The sequence below is a fragment of the Vicia villosa genome, linkage group LG1 (assembly GCF_029867415.1).
Source record: "Vicia villosa cultivar HV-30 ecotype Madison, WI linkage group LG1, Vvil1.0, whole genome shotgun sequence".
NCBI lineage: Eukaryota > Viridiplantae > Streptophyta > Magnoliopsida > Fabales > Fabaceae > Vicia > Vicia villosa.
The window spans coordinates 112,797,716-112,819,111 of NC_081180.1; the positions used below are offsets into that span (position 1 = coordinate 112,797,716).

General features: G+C 35.1%; 2 protein-coding genes across 3 annotated transcripts; one reads left to right on the forward strand and one right to left on the reverse strand.

Moving 5' to 3' along the window:
- Positions 1 to 407: 407 nt before the first annotated feature.
- Positions 408 to 2,089, forward strand: LOC131614683 (LRR receptor-like serine/threonine-protein kinase ERL2). The gene has a single exon (XM_058886247.1). It carries the CDS (start codon positions 612 to 614, stop codon positions 1,806 to 1,808), a length of 1,197 nt encoding a protein of 398 aa, XP_058742230.1. The 5' UTR covers positions 408 to 611; the 3' UTR covers positions 1,809 to 2,089.
- Positions 2,090 to 13,133: 11,044 nt separating this feature from the next.
- LOC131643895 (LEC14B protein-like) lies at positions 13,134 to 19,843 on the reverse strand. 2 transcript variants are annotated; one of them, XM_058914250.1, is made up of 10 exons: positions 19,686 to 19,843; positions 18,703 to 19,220; positions 18,480 to 18,599; positions 18,292 to 18,369; positions 17,912 to 18,088; positions 17,428 to 17,505; positions 16,940 to 17,115; positions 13,884 to 14,042; positions 13,661 to 13,721; positions 13,134 to 13,568 (listed from the first exon to the last, which is right to left on the reverse strand). In XM_058914250.1, exons 2-10 carry the CDS (start codon positions 19,129 to 19,131, stop codon positions 13,365 to 13,367), a joined length of 1,482 nt encoding a protein of 493 aa, XP_058770233.1. In that variant the 5' UTR covers positions 19,132 to 19,220; positions 19,686 to 19,843; the 3' UTR covers positions 13,134 to 13,364. The 2 variants fall into 2 exon arrangements, with proteins under 2 accessions (XP_058770233.1, XP_058770232.1); XM_058914249.1 differs by having other exon boundaries at positions 18,703 to 19,234; positions 19,686 to 19,841.
- Between the last annotated feature and the right edge of the window lie 1,553 nt (positions 19,844 to 21,396).

Sequence of the window (21,396 nt, forward strand, 5' to 3'; positions counted from 1 at the left end):
ATATTTCCAAGAAAAACTTACTTTTTAAAGCTATTAAAGAGTGCCCCTGGGGCACTTGTTAGCATTTCCCATAATATTTTACAATTTTGTCAAAATATAATATTATATAAGTGTTGTGTTGGCAGTAAAAATAAAATAGTAAAGCCCAATCATTTTGACAGCTTCCATAGCTATCCAATGTGTTTTGGTTCAGGTTCGGAAGATAAAAAGGCATGCGAGAGTCACGTGAAGCACAGTGTTTACCCGAAGCAAAGTTGCCAGCGTGTCATCCGAAGCTAAGGTAAGGAAGCCACATAGGCTCGGACAACCGTTTGATAGGAACTTTTCCCAAGAAACAAAAAACAATAAAAAAAATACAGAAAACATTAAAAAAATTAGGTTCGTTGGAAGCGAGCGAGTGTACCAAGTACTACAACAAAGTAAAAAGTATCATCAACATTTGGTTGTTGTGTTCGCTGCGTTCCATTACTCTGCTCCTTCTCTCACAAGCCAAATTTCAGATTCACCTATTGCTTTCTCTTCAAGCTTATTCGCATGTTCTCTTTCTCTTACCTATAAAACCGAACAACACTCTCTTCTTCTTCCTCCTGCATTGAGGGTTTCTGGTTTCAATGGCGAACCAAATGATTCCTTCATGTTTTCTTCTGTTTTTGTTCTGTTTGATGCAAACACATATTATACTTGCTATTTTGGATCCAACTGATTTTCTAGCTTTGCAATCGATTCGGAAATCTCTCGAAGACATGCCTGGTTCTGATTTCTTTTCTTCATGGGATTTCACTGCTGATCCTTGTAACTTCTCCGGCGTTTTATGTGACTCCGATAAGGTTATCGCGCTCAACCTCGGTGATCCGAGAGCCGGTGCGGCCGGTTTAACGGGACGCCTCGACGCCGCCATTGGTAAACTCTCTTCTCTAGCTGAGTTTACCGTTGTTCCGGGAAGAATATACGGTACTCTGCCTCAAACCATTTCCAATTTAAAGAGCCTCAAGTTCCTTGCTATTAACAGAAACTTCATCTCCGGCGAGATTCCGGCGGAGTTAGGTGAGTTACGCAGTCTCAAAACTATTGATCTCAGTTACAACCAGCTCACCGGAAAAATTCCTCCGACGGTCGGATCATTACCGGGACTAACGAATCTCATCCTCTGCCATAACCGTCTCTCCGGTTCTATCCCTCGGTTCGGTTCTCAGGCCTTAACCCGGTTGGACCTAAAGCACAACTCTCTTACCGGTTCACTTGGTCCAAACTCTCTCCCTCCGTCGCTTCAGTATCTCTCCTTGTCATGGAATCAACTCACCGGCTCAATGGACCGGGTTCTAACCCGGCTCGAGCAGCTAAACTATTTAGACCTGAGTCTAAACCAGTTCACAGGAACCCTTCCCGGTCGGATATTTTCATTTCCACTAAGCAATCTCCAATTACAAAGAAACCAGTTCTCCGGTTCAGTTGAACCGGTGGATCAAGTTGCAATTCCGACCGTTGATCTCAGTTTCAACCGGTTATCCGGTCAGATATCACCAATGCTAGCTAGCGTGCAGAATCTTTACCTGAACAATAACCGGTTCTCCGGTCGGGTACCGGCTAGTTTTGTGGAGCGGTTATTGGATGCGAGTATACAGATATTGTATTTGCAGCATAACTATCTAACGGGAATTGAGATTAGTCCAACGGCTGTGATTCCAGAGAGAAGCTCACTGTGTATGCAGTATAATTGCATGGTCCCGCCCGTAGAGACTCCCTGCCCTTTGAGGGCTGGAAAACAGAAAACAAGACCTACTACACAGTGCAACCAGTTTAAAGGCTGAATCTGAGTAGATAAACTTCACATTATATAAATCATATAGGTTCTCTCTTCTTCTTGCTTCTAATATTTAATTTTATTAGTTTTTAATTCATTATTATTATTATTATTATTGTTAAATTTTGTGATAGCTGCCTGTGGAGGTGAAATAAGAAGAATGTGAATATTAATGAAACTGTAGCTATTTTTTGTTTAATGCTTTTTATGTATTACTGTTATATTTTATATTATATTACTAATGTAATATGATTCATTATGTTATGCAAAACTAAACTGAAATTACCTATCAATGTATTTCATCATCACACTGTTGTGTTGTTACATTTATTTGTTAATCTGTCTGAATTGAAACTTTATAATGCCATCACTTGTGAAATTTTCTTGTGTGGTAAATTGAATTGATGTTACATAGATCAAACTAGTGGCTCAGAACAGGAAAGTAAAGAATTAGCCATAATGTCTATGAGTGAGTTGCACAAGAATTAGACATACCCTTCTATCAGATTTTTGCAAGTCTTTATGAAAGTTATATAGCGATGTCGTTATCTCTCATCTTCACTTATAAAATAGTAGCTACAATCAGTCCAAGCTATTATAGTTAAAGGAGGAGAAAATTGAGAGCAGCATTACCAATCACATCAACCTCTTTCATATTGCTTCACATATTCACCTCTTCAACATACCCCCTTTCTCTAATGATTCAATCAAAAACAATTTACCACTTCATTTCTCAAAATTAACACATGTTTGTTACCTCGACCAAGCCCTTTTAGAGCAATTTCAAGTGCGAAACTCAACCATTAAATCTGATGGAATTCGAGTGTGAGCGGTTAAGTATTTCATCGATTAGAATTGAAAGAAATTGTTGGATATAAGAGAAATAATCCGTACACTCATTGCCTTAAGATTTTGGGTGGGATATATGAGGTCAAATTAACTTTTATGCTGGACGTTTGGCTAAATTGAAATTAATGCTGAATGATATTCATCTTTATCATAATCTTTTCCATAAGATTGAACCAAGGTCAAGGGCCATAGATAATCACCGGTCTCTTGTTTAACCGTTGTTCCATTGCTAATCTCATCATAATCCTTCTGCTTCTCGCCTCTAATTTTCTAGTCAAACAGGGTATCTATAATAATCGATATTTTCTTCCATGATGTGTTTGAATTGGACTGAGACAGTGAAAAAAGTGCTGGTGGAGATGCAGTGAGAAGGTTTGGTGAAGACGGTTAGAAATCGGCCATAACTAGCCATAACGGTTCAGTTTCCTCTCTCGTCTATTGCCACTTTTTTAAACTTTTTTGTCTCCTATCTAGTATTGAATTAATCAAAGACTAAAATTAGCTTAGAACAACTCGCAGAAGTGAACTCACAGGAATGGATCAAGATCCCACTTACACTATTTTATCCCTTTTGTTATACTCATTGAAATGCTGCTTCTGAGTTGTCTCCTAGTAAAATTTTCAAATCATTAGAGAGAAAGTGACATGACACTCCATCCACTCTAAACTTCAGCACATGTAGAAATCAATACTGCATGGTGTATATTGTTCCATCCATTTCTTATAGTTATTTTTGTAAGAATTGTCTAACAAATAATTGCAATATCACAGCTTATGCTTTAGTAGGAAGTGTTGTGGTGGCTAGTGGCTAAAATTAACGTTTTACTTCAGCTTTTTTATAGCTTTCCATAAGCACGGGGTGCTGCTCCCTGCAGTGGAAAATGGTTGTAGGGACAACATCACTCATTTGAGAATCACTTTTTTGTATTGTAATTGTACATGTAAGCTTTGGCTTGAAGTTTCGACTCACAAAATATTGTTTGTAGGGACAACAACACTCATCATGGCAAACCAACCAAATGCTACTACTGTTTCTAACTCATTTGTCTATATGCTTTTCATTACTTCACACGTATTTTTTAGCTCGATGCATTTCTTTTTTTGGTTTTCACCATCAGTATCCGCCCCACTGGACCGACTAATCCAGTTTGGGGGTGAGTTCTAAACTCGATGCATTTCTATATCTGCACATTTATGATTAAATTCATCTTGTTAAACTTTAAAGTCTAATTTGCTATTTTTTTAGCCAATCCACTAGGAATTTTCTTGTAACCCTGCCTAATTGTAACATAGCAAATTAGCAATCTGTCGTCAAGTTCAACCAAATTAAATTAAATACATATTAAAGTTTTAGCCTACATGTATCGCTAAAACAAAATATAAACAATATTACAGTCATGAATTTAGATTTTCTTAAAATAACTAAAGTGTAAAATGAAAAAAAAATCTAAAATTATTTTAACAAACTCAGAATTTGTGAAGATGTACTTACAATGTTTATCATTGGTTTGTTAATTAGTGGATTATATTCCTCTCTAAATTACTTACTTTAGAGGAACCAGACCACTACTGTCATATATTCGACTTCAAGTCCTGTTTTGTTGCTATGAGTATTCAATTTACTTAAAATTTCAGTCATTTCCCGTGTGACAACAATTAAGTCTCACCAGACAACAGAACAGGATATAGAATGAGGTCTCAAGTCTTTATACAAAATGTTAAGGTAGCACCTTGGTAAGGTGTTGGCCCTTTTTGGACAAATAGCCATCTCATGCTATTAATATGACAATATTCTTCTTTCTTTTAAAAAGAAAAACTCATAATATTTTTTTGTCACACTTGCTTTTTGAGCATCAGACTTTTCAACCTTCCTTTCTATAATTATCATAGCTTAGTTGTTGTTTTTAATTTAAAAATCAATTTTAAAAATGTCATCGAAAAAATAATTGGGTTGAGTCATAGACTAAATCGTTCTCTTTAAGACATTTTATAGCATTATCAAAAATTGTGGAAGACATATTGTCAATCACGATGTCTCTAGGATTAAACAACCTAGTTAAATGCTAATACAATTACTACTCTATAGTAACAGATCGGTCTAGAAATACACTCTCTATGATACAAAAATAACTCTTACTAATTTCTCAAACAAGGAAAAATTCAAATAAATATCCAAAGAGAGTTCAATAATGATCGTTTGACCACCCTAAATAATTTCTCGAACAAAAAGAAATTCAAATAATTCTCCAAAGAGAATCCAAGAAAATACTAAAAAAGTGTACACATTAGAAATAAAAGGGAAGAAGTTGACGCTTTCAAAATTCGAGAATGCAGAGTAAAAGAGAGTGACAGAAGGAAAAATTCAAGAGTAATTTTTGGTGTGTTTTAGAATGAAACATGTGCATTTCTTACATAATGAAGCAAGTTAGTCAGGATAGGTAATGTAGGCAAAGTGAAACTTAGAATTTTTCTCAATTAACACACAAATACACATAATTTTCTAACAATGTGAGATATGAGGTTTTCTCAATTAACACAAAAACGCACATTCAAACAATGTGAGAGTTAAGCATTTTATTTCGGAAAATGCTTATTAGTAAGAAAGTGGAAAAACAAGAAATGCAAGAATAGATCCTAACCATCCATTATTACCACAACCCCCATGATCCCTATTAAAAATGAAGTTAAATTTAAAATTAATTTAAAATTTACCACTAAAATAGTGACACATACTCATTCTTGCATTTCTTCTTCAAATTGCTTCGTACTAAATAGCACTACTCTTTTATTTCCAAATTATTCTCCATATAGGAATTTTGACACGTTCCAACAGTCTCCACTTGAATTTAACATAATGTTTCATAAGTAACGTCAAACATTTCTACGATTGTGCGTAAAGAGAGGTGTTTGTGATTTGAACCTTTACATATCAAGTAGGATTCTGATTCAACAACGGTGACTCATTTTCTTGAACTTTATCTCAGACATCAAACTCACACACAATTTTTTCTTAAGGTGTTTTTCATAAGTTCGTGCTTTAGTGATCCTACATGTCTACCACAATTTAGTGAAGGCTCTAGAAATTCAGCCTCAAAATTTCATAGGAACCGATCTACGTTCCACAATCACACAACTGAGTCTATTATCTCATTAGTGATACTCCACTCATACAAAATATAGATCTCATTAGGATTTTCTATTATCTCATCTTACCACTTTATAATTCATGCTTCTCTTATCTATACTAGCACAATCATCTGATATTGGTTACAACTTGAAATTACCCATTGAACCTGATTTTTAGGATCTATAGTCTTCTAGCTCGGGTTTCCATCATAAACAACTCACATATCTATATGCATTAGTTATATCTTATTGGTTATATTGTAGAATTTCTCTCTAGCCAATCATTTCGTCAAAGGATATGCTAAATTTATATCAGTGCGTACATGATATACTACAATCTCTAACAATGTTGTACTTTCTTCTTGTACTCACTAAAAATACAAATATGTGACAAGCCCTAGTGATTAAGGGTTATCAGAAGCTTTAGGATTGTTATGGTGTTGAGAGCTAGCTCATGCGGGGTGAGAAGCTCTTATATGTGTGTATTTATGTGTTCTAGTTCAGTCACTTGAGTATCATGATACTAATGTACTTATAGTCCTAGAGTCTGAAACTGAGTTTCCCTAGAATGTAGCAATCATTCTAGGAATGAGTGACCTAGAAAGTGTAGTTAAATCATACTACTTCCCATATAACATTTGATGACCTAGTATATGCTTTATGCACGATCGTGTGGTATGGACAAAGCTATAAGAGGTTTGGGCGACGTATCCCCAAAAGGGGAACTCCACCCAAAATATAGGAGACGTAATAAAACATGTATCTCTCGTCGCGCCCCAAAAGTCTCTTCTAATTATACCAGTACATTGTCTCTCAAGCACGAGGGCTCGTAGAGGCTTAAGTGTTTTAATCCCTAACTCATTTTTAGATTTCCTTAGTATCCTTATTGAAGCTTTATTCCCGCCCTCAATTTTTGAATTTTCTGATGATCCTTCTAGACGAGTGTCATTTGAAACTCTTGGGAGAGACTTCATTTGAGTTCCTTATGAGAGACTTCATTTGAGTCCCTCAGGCAAGATTTTAGTTTAGTCCCTCAGGCAAGACTTTTAGTTATGTCTCTTAGGCGAGACTTTAGTTGAGTCCCTCGGGCAAGACTTTAGTGATGTCCCTCAAGCAAGACTTTAGTTGAGTCCATGAAGCGAGACTTTAGTTGAGTCCCTTAAGTGAGACTTTAGTTGAGTCCCTCAGGTGAGACTTTAGTTGAGTCCTTCATGCGAGACCTTAGTTAAGTCCTCTTGATGATACTTAGTTCCCCGTGAATGGATATGATTTTTTGTGGGAATCCAACAATTCGATTACCCTGAAGGGAGACAAGTATCTTCATGTGGAAGTCCAGAAGTTTAATTACCTTCATATAGTGGCAAGGATCTTCCTGTGGAAGTCTAGTGGTTAAATTATCTCGTAGGTAGAAATGATCTTCTTGTGAAATTCCAAAAATTAAATTACTTCATAGGGAGACAAGGATCCTTTTGTAGAAGTCCAACAGTTAAATTACCCTGTAGGGTGGCAAGGATCTTTCTATAAAAGCCTAGCAGTTAAATTACCCCGTAGGGAGGCAAGGATCATTCTGTGGGAGTCTAACAGTGCAATACTTCCATTAAACAATAATAACTTGTTGCATATGTCAGAGTCTTTTATAAGTTGTTGTAAATAAGCGATTCACCCTGATTTCAATCAACTATAGTATCTCAGATTGACTGAGTTCCATATTTTGGAAATAAGTCAGTTGTCCAATTCTTCGTGCTTAATAAGAAGATAAGTCAAGTGTGTGCCTCTCGCCCCACCCAAAAGTCTCTTCTAATTATACCATTACACTTCCTATTTGACGTCTCTTACCATTATAATAATGGTTCAAAATGTGGCAGTAGTCAAAGTACTATCGCAATGGATCAATATAATTGCTATAAGTTTTTCTCACTAATGGATCTCAACTAGCAAGCATCTTAACCAACTTGCTTCTTCACTACAAGTTGCTAATCGTTATTATTTTATACTCTATCATGGACTGAGCAACGATATTATATTTCTTTGATTTCCAAGATACAACTCCTCTAGCTATACTGAACCATCAGTATCTTTGGAATCATTTGATAAGGTGTTGCAATTTGCATCATTGTATCCTTCAAGTACATTAGAAAATATTTGATAAGGTATCACATGACTATTTCATTAGCTTTCCAATGCTCATTAGTTGTTCCACTAGTAAACTCGCACAACAATCCAATGACATATGTATTGTCGGGTCTAGTATAGCCAATGACATACATAAGACAGTCAGTGATGCTTGCATATTTATTTTGTCTAACACTATCACAAGTGATCTTAAATAGTTTTACACCAAGATCATATGGTGTAGAAGTAGGTTTACAATCAAAGTAATTATATTTCTTTAAGATCTTCTCCACATAGTAAAATTGATTCAAAGATATTCCCTTCTCAAATCTAGTGATGTTGATTCCAAGAATCACACGGCTTCTTCTAGATCTTTCATATCAAAGTTGTTACACAACAGTCATTTCATAACATTCCTAACTTATATTTGATCCGAATATGAGTTAGTCGTCAACACAGAGACATATGATTGTGCAAATGATATTTTCATATTTATAATAAATGCATTTGTCACTTTCATTCACGTTGTACCCATTTAATATTATTAAGTAATGAAAATATTTATGTCATTTCTTAAGTTACTTGATCATAAAAGACTTATCTAACTTACTGACCTTATTTTCTCGCCCATGAATCACAAACCCTTCTGATTAGTTCATATAGATTTTTTCTTCTAAGTCACCATTTAAAAAAACTGATTTAACATTCATTTGTTGTACTATTTAGTTATAAGTAACAACAATCGAAATCAATACACTAATGTAGTGGATATAATTCTTGTGACTGGAGAAAAAGTATAGAAAAAATCTAATTTTCTCTTTGACTAAAACCTTTGGCTATTAGGCGAGTGTTATATTTATCAACTATTTCATCACGTTTTACTATCTTACTTCTTTGAAGTTCTATTTATATTTATCGTTGCTTTCGGCATTTCTTATCACAAAATTGTGGTTTGATTCAGTGCCCTCATTATTTCTTGATTTGAAAGAAAATTTGTTTTCATAGAACTCAACATCATTTGATTTTATGATCACTTTAGCATTTAGGTCATAAAACCTATATGTCTTAGTGTGTTTAGTGCATACTCAATTAGGGCCGGCCCTGTGCATGTGCAGGAAGTGCTACAGCACAGGGCCTCAAATTTTGGGAGGCCCCAAATTTTTAAAAGGTCCAATTTTTTTCCATAATTATTAATTGAAATAAATAAAATGTTATAAAAAAATCTAATAAATAAAAAATGCTATAATAAAAAACTCAATACATACAAAAATTGAGATAGATCAAAATTCAAAATAATTATAATTAAATATATTATTGATTAATATATAAAAGTAATTTTTATGTGTCTTTTTTAATTATTATAATTGTATTTATATTTTAAATTTGGGCCCATTTTTAAAATTAGAACGGGGCCTCCGCGTTGATTGGACCGGCCCTCAATGAATACACATTCATAAGCTCTATCAATGAGTTTAACTCGCTTCGGATCTAAAATCCTGAAATAAGCCAAACAATTTCAAGTTCTAAAATAAGACAAGTTTGATTGTCTTTTCTTCCATATATCTTAAAGAGATCTTGTTTTTAAATTTGAGAATTCTATTTAGGACATAACAAATAATCAATAAAATTTCCTCCACCAGTGAGATGCATCACTAAAATTCAATATAACAACAACTAATTTATTACGAGTTCTATTTTATATTTATGTTTTACCATTCATTTTAGGAGAATATGATGCAACAGTTTCATGTACGATTCCATATTATTTATACAATTCATTAAATAAATATATTTTTTTCTTTTTACTTCTAATATTTAATTTTATTAGTTTCAGCTCTTAGTTTTTTATTTCATTTAATAATAATAATAATAATAATAATAATAATAATAATTATTATTATTATTATTATTATTATTATTATTATTATTATTATTATTATTTATTATTTGTGATAGCTGCTTGTGGAGGAATGAATAGGTGAAATAAGAAGAATCAAGAATGTAAATACTAATGAAACTGTAGCTATTTTTTGTTTTATGCTCTATATGTGTTATTGTTATATTATATTACCTATGTAATATGATTCATTATGTTATGCAAAACTAAACTGAAATTACGGATCATTGTATTTCATCACACTGTTGTGTTGTTACTTTGTAAATCTGCCTGAATTGAAACTATATAATGCCATCACTTGTGAAATTTTCCTGTGTGGTAAATTGAGTTGATGTTACATAGATCAAACTAGTCAGTGGCTCAGACCAGGAAAGTAAAAATTGAGCCATAATGTATATGATTGAGTTATAAACCTCTTGAAATTCCGGTTCAAAATCAGACATACAAATTTATCAAATTTTTACAAGTCTTGATATAATGTTGCTATCTTAGATATATAAGAGAAAGAACTCGTACACGTAGTCTTAAGATTTTGATAAAATATAAAGTGTCAAGTTCTCTTGTATTCTTGATATTCTTGACGTTTAGTCTATTAATGTTTCATGCACTCCAGAGACTCTACGAATACAACAAAAGAATGATGAATGATATTCATATCCTTCAAAATCTTTTCCATAAGATTGAATCAAGGTCAAGGGCCACATACTCGGCCTCGTGTTTAACCACATTGTTCCATTGCTAATCTCACTATGATCCTTCTGCTTCTCGCTTCCAACGTTGGAGTCGAATAAGATATTTGCAATAATCGATGTTTTCTTTGATGGCGTGTTTGAATTGGAATGAGACGGCGGAGAAGTGGTGGTGGGGATGTAGTGAGAAGGTTTGGTGAAGACCGTAAGAAATTGGCCATAACGGTCCAGTTTCCTTTCTCGTCTAATACCGATTTTTTAAAATCTTTTTGCCTCTCAACTATTGTACTAATATCCAAAGACTAAAATTAGCTTAGAACAAATCGCAATCATTTTCCTTTTTGTAACTCATTTAAATGCTGCTAGTGAGTTGTCTCCTAGTAAAAGTTCCAAATCATGGGAGAAAGTGACATGACGCCCCATCCACTCTTCAGCACATGTGGAAATCAATACGGCATGGTGTTTTTAGTTTCATTCAGTTCATTTTGGTTGTTTTTATGAGAATTCTCTAACAAATAATTGCAATATTCACCTTGTATCCTTTAGTGGAAAAAGTTGTGGTGGCCAGTGGCTACAATTAACGTTTTTCTTCAGCTTTTTTATAGCTTTCCATAAGCACGGGGTTCTACGCCCTGCAGTGGAAAAATGGTTGTAGGGACAATATCACTCATTTGGGAATCACTTTTTGTATTGTAATTGTAAAAGTAAAGCCTTTCAATAAGGTTTAACTTTGAAGTATGGACTCATTCTTCTATTGTTTGTGGGGCACATGAAGCAGCTAATTAACCTAACAGCATTCATTGCAAACCATCTAAGGGTGTGTTTGGATTGGCGGTGGACAAAATTGATTCTAGCAGAATTGAGTTTAGTAGAATTGATTCTAGCAGAATTGAGTTTAGCAGAATTGATTTATGTTTAGATACATTTATGTAAAAGTGAGTTGAACAATAAATTACAATGTAAAAAACATCCGGAATCAATTCTGGAGGCAGAAGCTACAAATTCTAGCTTCTGATAGAATCAATTCTGGAGACAGAATCAATTCTACTTTTGCCTAACCAAACATCTTAAAATAACCCAGAATCAATTCTATTATTCTAAAATTGCTTTTGGCCTTTCCAAAAGCCAAACCAAACTTGCACTAAGCATATGTTTGTTAATGAAAGAAATCAGAGCGAGCAAGAAGCTACACTTACCAGCTTCTTAAAATCACAGTAGAAAAGGCTTTAAACGTGCGGCAATAGTGACTCACCGCGTTACCAAACACAGGTCAATGCTACTCTTATTTCTAACTCGTTTGTCAGATTGGAAGCTTTTCATTGCTTCACACATAAGTAAATTTTAGCTCAATGCATTTTTATATCTGCAAAAGTCTAATTTGGTACTTATGGAGCCAATCCACTGCAAATTTTCTTGCAACCCTATCTAATCTACATATAGGAAATTAGCAACCTGTTTTCAGGTTCCACAAAATTAAATTAAATATTTATTAAAATGTTAGCATACCTCTATCATTAAAACAAATAGAAACAATATTACTCCTATAAAGTAATTAAAGTGTAAAATAAATAAAAAATTGAAGGTTGTTATTTCAACAAACACGTGATTTATTATTTTTCTGGATTTAGAAAAATAGTCTCACATTACTTGGGAATCGAAACTAATAATAGTTTATATTTAACATTTGTCTTCCACAACTAAAGTAGGCTTCTTTTCTAAAGGATAAAATTGTAACAGATTCTTACACCCAAAACAGACAATACTTTGTAGTCGTAGATTCTGTGAGAAGGCGCACTCACATGCTCGAATTTCGCACTCTACCCCTTAGCCTCGACTGAGGAATTAAATTCTGTGAAAAGGCGGACTCACATGCTCAAATTTCACACCCTGTCCCTTAGCCTTGACTGAAGAAGTAGATTATGTGAGAAAGCGGACTCACATGCTCAAATCTCACACCCTGTCCCTTAGCCTCGACTGAAGAAAGGAAAAGTCGTGACTGGTTATTATACCCAAAATGCACTTAAAGTATTTATCTTTGATTTGTTAATTAATATATTTTATTGCTCACTTTACACTCTAAAGTGAATCAAGTACTTTAGATGAACCAGAACCCTGCTGTCATATATGGAGGGAGGGTTCGACTTCTTGTCCTATTTTGTTCCTATGAGTGCCCAATTTACTTAAAACTTAAGTCATTTCCCTAGTGACAACAATTAAGTGTCACCACCAATCTTGGCATCATTGGGTTCCAATATCACTCACCACACAACGGAACAAAAATGGAGTGAGGTCCCAAAATTTTATACAAAGTGTTAAGGTAGCACCTCTGTAGGGTGTTGGCCCTTTTTGGACAAAGAGCCATTTCATGCCATTAATATGAGAATATTCTCCTTTCTTTGAAAAGGAAAAACTCAAAATCTTTTTGTCACACTTGCTTTTTGAGCAGCAGATTTTTCAACCTGCCTTTCTATAATTATCATAACTTGGGTCTATCTTATTCAAGGATATAAGGCATCATAACAAAGACAATATCATAGGTAATCATAGGTAATTGGTTGTATTGATGCTTTCATGCAATACCAAGACTCGGATCCTCTTCAACTGGTTTTATGGGATAATCGGTTGTAGACCGTTAAATTAAGAGAGAAATGCGGACTCATTTTGACACTAATGATGCATTGGTACACTATATAACAAATTTATTACAAACATGGCATACAAATGAATCGATCCCACAGTTAATTCAAGTGGTTGTTTATTACTTATATACAAGATTATCTGGTATAGTTCATAATATATTATACCTTATTATATCAAACACCATATACAACTTCATTATCAACATGTTATGGACCTTTCAGATTATTCATAATCGATTTAGCTGGCGTCATCATAGGTAATCTTGAAAAAAATGTCTTTTGTATGCCCTTTTCTTAACCGAAGAGGCTGCTACATCAGAGCTCCCAGAAGATTCCCATTTTACAACATCCCCGTCCCAAGAAGAGCTTACAAGCATAGTCTGGAAGGGGTGCCAACTACAATCTCTTACAGGTGATTTATGGTGCTTCAGTGTTGCAACTTGTGCTCCAGTCACCTGTAATGAATTATCAAAGTTTTCTATTGAGCAAGGCTTTCTATGGAAATAAAAAGAGATATAGATAGAGCAATAGTATCTAAAAAACATACCAAATCATATACATAAACACATGCGTTGTGTGATCCGGTATAGATGTACTTTTGGCCAGTGCTATAAATTTGAAGAAAACAACATCAGGTTAAATATTAATTTCTAAATTATGCAATATCGGAATCACTTTTCTGAATAATCTGTTACAAACAGACGCTACATCTGAATATTTAAAAGCCTTAAATCGAAATAATTAGAAGGTAAGGCCAGTTCAGTGTTCACCTAAAAGCTGGGGAGAAAAAGCAGCGGACGAGAGTGCGTAAGACTGAATGTCCTCTATATGTAGCAACTGACTGATCACAAGGATGATTCAAGTTTTTTGCTTGCGGCGGGTAATCCATCCACCTGTAATCCCATTCAAAACTTCTCTGTCCACGATTACTGGAATTTAGAGAAAAATCTGTTAAGAGTATTCCTTTGCATTGGCAACAATTTCATCTAGAAATAGTAGTCACAAAAAGGAACAGACGTTATTAGCTAGGCTAGAAATTTGATCAATTTCCAGACTGAAATGCTGACACAAATAGACTCACAATACATCATCCTGTAAAAATAATTCTATAAATTCTTAGTATTGTTTTTTTTTTCTATGAAATGTAATGATAGATTGAGAAAGCCTCAGATAATTCATAAGTATACAGAGCCTCATAATCTTGTAACATATTTTTGTAAGTATAATTAACTTATAGGGTAATTTTTAAGATATACAAGTCACTTAAGTTGTGTACTGTATAAAAACACTTTTTACCATTAGATTATAAAGTTCCATCAAATGTAATGGTACACCCTCCACCCAAAATTTACTCCCCTATCTTCTGCTTCCACCACCCTCCTTTAGAGCTTCATCATATTTCTTCGTATAGAACACAAACATCACATTGGGCCTTATAAACCAGCTCATTTGTAGTTTCAAATCAGATGATGAAACAGGTTCAGGTAGGTCCAATAGAGACAGAGCTTCTTTCAATCCGCATAATTCAAAGAAGGGACCTTTAGGCCTTAAGCTTATTTCTCTTTGATATTAGCACATTTAACCTTATCCTGCTCAAATTCTACTTGTACATTTCTAAGCTTAGTAATTCAATGTCCTTATCATTGCACTTTCCTTGTCAAGCTATTCAGCCAGTTTCTTAAATGTCTTATAAATGAGATAGTTTTTCAACAAATTTATCTTAGGCTTCGGTAAGCCACCACGAGAATGAACAAAAGTATATTCCCATATTCTTGCTCTATAGTATGAAACAAGCCGGGAAGGGGAGAGAGTGGAAGAAGGAGAAAAAGAGAGAATAGATTTGGTGGAATCCTCTGAGGTATCCTTGTGCCTACGTGTTGTTCCCTACAGGGCATTGTGTTGGAACCCTCTTGGGGAATCCTTGCGCCTACGGGCTGCTCCCTACAAGGCATTGTATTGGAACCTTCCATGGTATCCTTGCGCCTATAGGCTACTCCCTACATAGCATCATGCTGAAACCCTCTGAGATATCCTTGCGCCTACGAGTTACTCTCTACGGGGCATCGTGCTGAAACTCTCTGAGGTATCCTTGCTTACTACGGGCGTCCTTACAAAATATTTTCAGTCAAAACTATGAAGGAGCAAATCGCTTACAAAGTCAAGTCAATCTCATGTCATACTTCCCGGATTTCAGACTTAATCACTTCGCCCTTTCAAGCATCGTTCTTGAGGGGTTGTATAAACCGGTATACCGAGGACTCAATATTTGCATCTTCAGGTTGTTCCACCAAGCCATCTTCAGGCTCAGCCTCTTCTACCTATCGACTGTCCATGATAACTTTGTAGTTACATGAATTTTCTACTAAAGCATTTCGCCCCTACGCAACTCATGCTTAGGGGACTATTTACCGTTAAGCCTACTTTCGACCAAGGGACTTAGTAATATGATGGAGAGCCCACCCTAAAACAGCAAAAACGAGCTACCTGAGTTAGAAGGTCAGCTCTCCCTTCAAGAAGTCAGCTTGGCCCAACCGGTCTTCCGCTCAAAGCACATCCGCCCATCGCGCCTCATGCTTGGGGACTGTCCACCTTAAGGCTATCTTTGACAAAGGGGCTTAATATTATGATGGAGAGCACACCCTAGGTGTAGGCCGAGTTCTCGGAAGCTTTTGACAATATCGAAAGAGCCCGCTCTAAAATAACGTTGTGTAAATATCTGATCTATTAGTCGGTCACAGGAAAGCATTCCGCCCCTATGCCGCTCATGCTTGAGAGACATTGTAAATGTCTGGCCTCTTAACCGGTTTCAGGAAAGCATTTCGCCTACACGGCTCATGCTATAGGGACTGTGTAAATATCTGATCTCTTAATCGGTATCATGAAAGTATTTCTCTCCTATGCGGCTCATGTTTGAGGGACTCTGTAAATATCCAATCTCTTAGTCGGTCTCAGGAAAGCATTTCGCCCTCACGCAGCTCATGCTTGGGGGTACGTGTACATGTTTGGTCTATTTTGGGTCGGGTACTTGATGACCTACGGAGAAACACACACCCCAAGAGTGGGTCTAGCTATAGGATAGAGCCAAAAGAGCCCGCCCCTAAGTATAGCTAGCTCGACACAGTAAGGCCGGGTTAAGCTAGTTGGGGGACCGAGCCGACCTTGCCGAATCAAAACTAACATGGAGGGAATAATCAAATACGGAGACTTAAAATACGCGGATAGTGCATTTATGGCTAATTGATAACATTATGGCCCAGTATCCGACAATAAAGACTGATTCCAATTACCATTATGAGGTCACATTTAATTAGGGACAATCGCCTTATTGGTCCTTAATGAGTCTTAAGTATGGAGAACACCACGTCTACCATATAAGCAGATGTCCATCGAAGGAGAACGAGAGAGAATTCATATAGTATCTGACTGAGACTTTATTGGCACACGCTGGTAAAATTACACTGGTGTACTTTTCTAGTTCATACTCGCATGAGCCCATATCTTTTCTCATGCATTAGCAAGCATAACCATACTAAACTTATAGTTTATCCTAATATAACTAAGTTGTTTGATTTGTTCTAGAAACAAGTTATCATGAACAAGATTTCCTTTTAATTTTCCATCATTAGCTCACGTCCCACAGACTCAATGCTTAGGATGACATGCGGTATTTCACTTTATAGTTTACAGCCTTTTTTCTTGTTAAATTCCAAACTACTTTAATCTTCACCGTTATTTACTGAACATTTTGTCAAAACACATCATATTCTTAAGATTCAATAGATATGGACTTCAAAATATAGATTGCTAAAAGGGAAATAGAACATACCAGGTAACATTGGACGAGATTTTGCGTAAGTCCCAAAGTTTTATGGTCTGATCTTTACCGTTAGAAATGAAATAGCGTCCATCTCCACGAGTATCAATAAATGTAATGCCCTCCAGGTGCCCCATCAAAACCCCTGCTGGCTTGCCATTAGCATTTAAGCAACGCCGGTCCCAGACCTAAACAAGTTTGTACATTAGAATATGTCCCTCACCTAAAATCAAGAGGGAAAGTACAAACAAACAACTCTAATTATGACATGAAGTTTCTGCAATAAGTGATGATGACCAAAGCTAAGAGCTTTGACACATATCTCAACTAATAACTGCTCTCACGTTCAATATTTAATTAACCTTGACGGTATGAGATTGACTTCCTGTTTAAAAGATGGTCATTACTTCTATATAAAATCAAAATTTGGGATACTCAAAAAAAGGGAAAAAGCGAATAATATGTTAACAGAATAAGTCGTCTTATAATGTAGGACATACCTTGCAGAAACTATCATCACTTCCAGAGTAAATAAGATGGCCGGTTTCATCAGCAAAGCATACAGTATTTACATCAGCCTGCAACATAAAATGAAAATAAAAAGTTAGAACATCTATGATATGTGTTAATATTCTTGATCATTACAAAAATTACCACAATATGAAAATAATTTGTCCATAAAAATGATAGATTGATGATCAAGCAGAAGCTTTCAAATAGAATTTCCCATGCACTAATATAAAGACACTGCCAATAGATAAAGTGACCGCATTCGATAATGCAACTAAACAATCTATTCTATCACATGGATTATAAAAACCACTTCCTTCACTTGACACACAATCAATTCTATACAGCTCATAGAGCTAAGTAAAGTGTGAATCGGCTAGTTTAATTTAGACTGCACCATAAGTTAACAATTTAGAAAAAAGTCCAAATCATTTGAAGCTAAAGAGATGAATATTTTATGGCTAGTAAAATTACCGCGTGTGCTAAAATTCGAAGCGAAGCCTTATTTGCTTCAAGATCGTATACAATTAAAGAATCACCACTAGTTCCTGCTACTAATTCCCTCCCATCTGTCGAGAATTTCACAGAGAAAATTCCAAAAGAGTAGCCTCCATCATCATTTGATGAAAAATCTAAACCATCATGGATCTCCTGCATATTATAAGAACCAAAAGCACATTATGAATACGAAAAGAACACCATAAAAAAAAACCGGGGACATCCACCAGTTAGACAAGTCATGGAAGATCCAATTTCTAAGAATATATTGCTCAGATACTTTATAGCATTCAAAACAACTGTAGTATCTGTCGAAATAGAAATTAAAACCAAAGTGAAGAATTAGTTGTGAGTACCGTCACATTTGCTAGTGACTCAGTTTCTGAAGATCCAACATTTACAATGTGTACAATGGGCGACATGCTGGCATAAACCTGAAATTGAAGATGCATATGCCATAAGAATAATCCAGAAAAACAATGAATTAAAAAGATGTAGACATTTTTGTTTCCTGTTATTTTGAAGATAAAACACAGCAACTTACAAGACTGCGTTGATCAGGGGAAAGAGAAGTATCAGTGATTGTCCATCTCAAACTCTTGGTTAGAATATTTTTTTGAACTTTCCAACCTTTATCCACATTGTATATTTTTATGATATTTCCCTGAAAAATCAATTTAATTAGAACTAAAACTATAGCATGCATATACTTCCAGCAAAAAAAGTATTTTTATGATACAATGTTAAAGGTGAGAGAGAATATTTACCTGGAACCCAGCAACAAAAAGACAACCATCAGCAGAAAACTGAGACACATATGCTCGACTAGGCATTTGGTCGATAAGCCAAGGACCATTTACAGGCAAATATCTACTCAACAGATGACACCGATCAGCGGAAGAAAATCTTCCCCGCCCCGAACAATTAAACTCCCGACCTGCCAGCATCTTCACTGGGGAAACAGGCAACTCTTTCCTTCCAGATCCATCATGTATTAACAATTGATGAGGTGTTGATTTCAACTTAGTTATTTGAGCAATTTCATTGTCTAAACTTTTAAACGCCCTTTTACTTTGTCCAATACTAGAACTTTCATGGATGGCATTTCCACCTTCACATTCACTAGATTCCACATCTAATCTACTCATAGCATAACCCATTTCGTCAAGGTAAAGCGCACCAGAAATATCATACATTACTACTCAAAGCAACAAGGAAATTTTTTGCAATGCCATAGCATCTTATCTACTCAAAAATCTTCATAAAACCCCTTTGCTTGTCAATCCTACAAAAGAAAAACTATGACAGAACCAATAAGTAATTTTTCCAATCTAACTTTTCATATACATAATTTTAGAACCCCATGGGTTAGCCTGGTAGTGAAGGCTTGAGTCCAGAGACTATGCTCCTCTCAAGGTCTCAGGTTCGAACTCTGCTTAGTGCTAACTATTAATATTTGATCACAAATTTCAGCCAATTTTGCCTATGTCTCCATAACATCATCACAACAAATTGGACCCAAAAACCCTTTCCATAACATCATCACCAGTGATTAAAAATTCATAGGAAAGCAAGTAAAATCAGGAATCAATAACACACCAAATAATGAACCATAGTAATAATCAAATAGAGTAAACAATAGTAGATATGAATCACCAGAATAAAGTGAAGTCAACTTGAATTTGATTCTGTAAAATTTGGACACGACTGAAAATGAAATGAGATAAACAGAAACAATTATGCAAAGTACCTCTTGTGATGGAATTTTCGGAGATCACAATTTTTGGTTTATCTGGTGTAGTGTGGTTGTGATTCTGAGCAAAATTATGAAAAAGTGGTGCTACACAAAGTGAAACATTTTTTACGGAATTTTCTGATTTCGCGAAATTTGATATACAATGAACCATTCAAGATAATATTATTATGTTAATATTATTAATATAATATTAAAATTATTGGATAATAAAGCCAGTGAAGGTAATTGAAGGTCGGAGCAAACACAATACTCTATTTTTAAATCATAATAAAATGGTTTTTCTATATTTTTTTATTATTAATTTTTTCTTTGATTTTTCGGAATAGGGAGGATTTTTCTTTTAGCAAATATAATAATCTAAAATATAAGAAAATAAACTGTTCTGGAAATGACCAATCTGTCATTGCTGCTCTTTTGGCCTGCCACGTGAGATGTCTGTCTGCATTGCTTCAACTCTACACAAATTTTCCAACACCTTTTAATGTTCCAACTAGTAACAAACCCGTGCGTTCGCACGGGTTCTGGTACGGGACGCACATTTGGTGCAAATATACATTTAAATTAATAAATAGGATTTTCTGTAATAAAAATAATTAAAATAAATATAATTTTCCATGTATGACTTATTGAGAGTTTTTTTTTATAAAAAGGAGAATTGATATTAATAAAATGTTGTAGAAAATAAATGTATAAATTTAATTGATGACTTATTGAGAATTTTATTTATAAAAAGGAGAATTGATATTTAATAAAATGTTGTAGAAAAATAATGTATAAATTTAATGGATGGGCCATTGAAAATTGGGCCCAAATTATGATATTGCAGCCTAAAGAAGCAGCACGTGAAGACCCGGTGTCATCTACCATTTCAGTATCAAGAACCATGCATTGAAGGCCCAATGTGAAAGCCCAATGTCATTAAGTAAAAGGAGGTAATTGAATATGCGTTTTATTGACTCCATAAACGTGCAGAAACAGAAACGTTCAGCTACATTAACTTCTCCAGATACCTAAGTGTTTGTTATATTGGAGAAGTGGAACGTTGTAGCTGTTATCTAAAAAAACTTCAGAGCTTCCGAAACAGTTCAAACGATAAGGATTCAAAAGCTCAAGTCGAAAGGTGTGTTTGTTTTTGACATATTTGATATTTTAGGGTTTCGCTCTTCTATGACTTTCGGTAGCAACAACTGACAAGCGAACATTCACGATTTATTGTATTTCTGCAGTTTCAAAGCCCGGATGGATCGAGAAGCAGCATGGAGAAGGATGAGGCTGGATCAGGTCTATTCGCAGTACGAGGAGTTGCGATCTTCATCGCCTCTTCTGGAGAAAAAGAGTGTCCCGGAAAAAGGCGGCCCTTCTGCTCAATCCCAGTTGCATGTGGATCTTCGCAAGGTTAAGGAGGAAAAGGGAAAAGGGGTAGCTGCTGAAGGTGTTCGTCGTCGCGAGGAACAGGTGATTGTGTCTGAACGGGGTAGAAAGCGTCCCCTCATTGTGCTATCTTCCGACAGTGAAAGGTAACAATTACATTGTTGCATGTGTTGATAGTTATATTCGATATTGTTTATTACAATAATTTAGTTTAGTGATATTGAAATCTCAGAGGTATTATATGATTTTGATATAAAAGTTGTCTTTCAGTTCTGATACAGATGACGCTAAAGAAGAAGAGGTGGTCAAATACGATGAAGTCATAGAGGAAGAT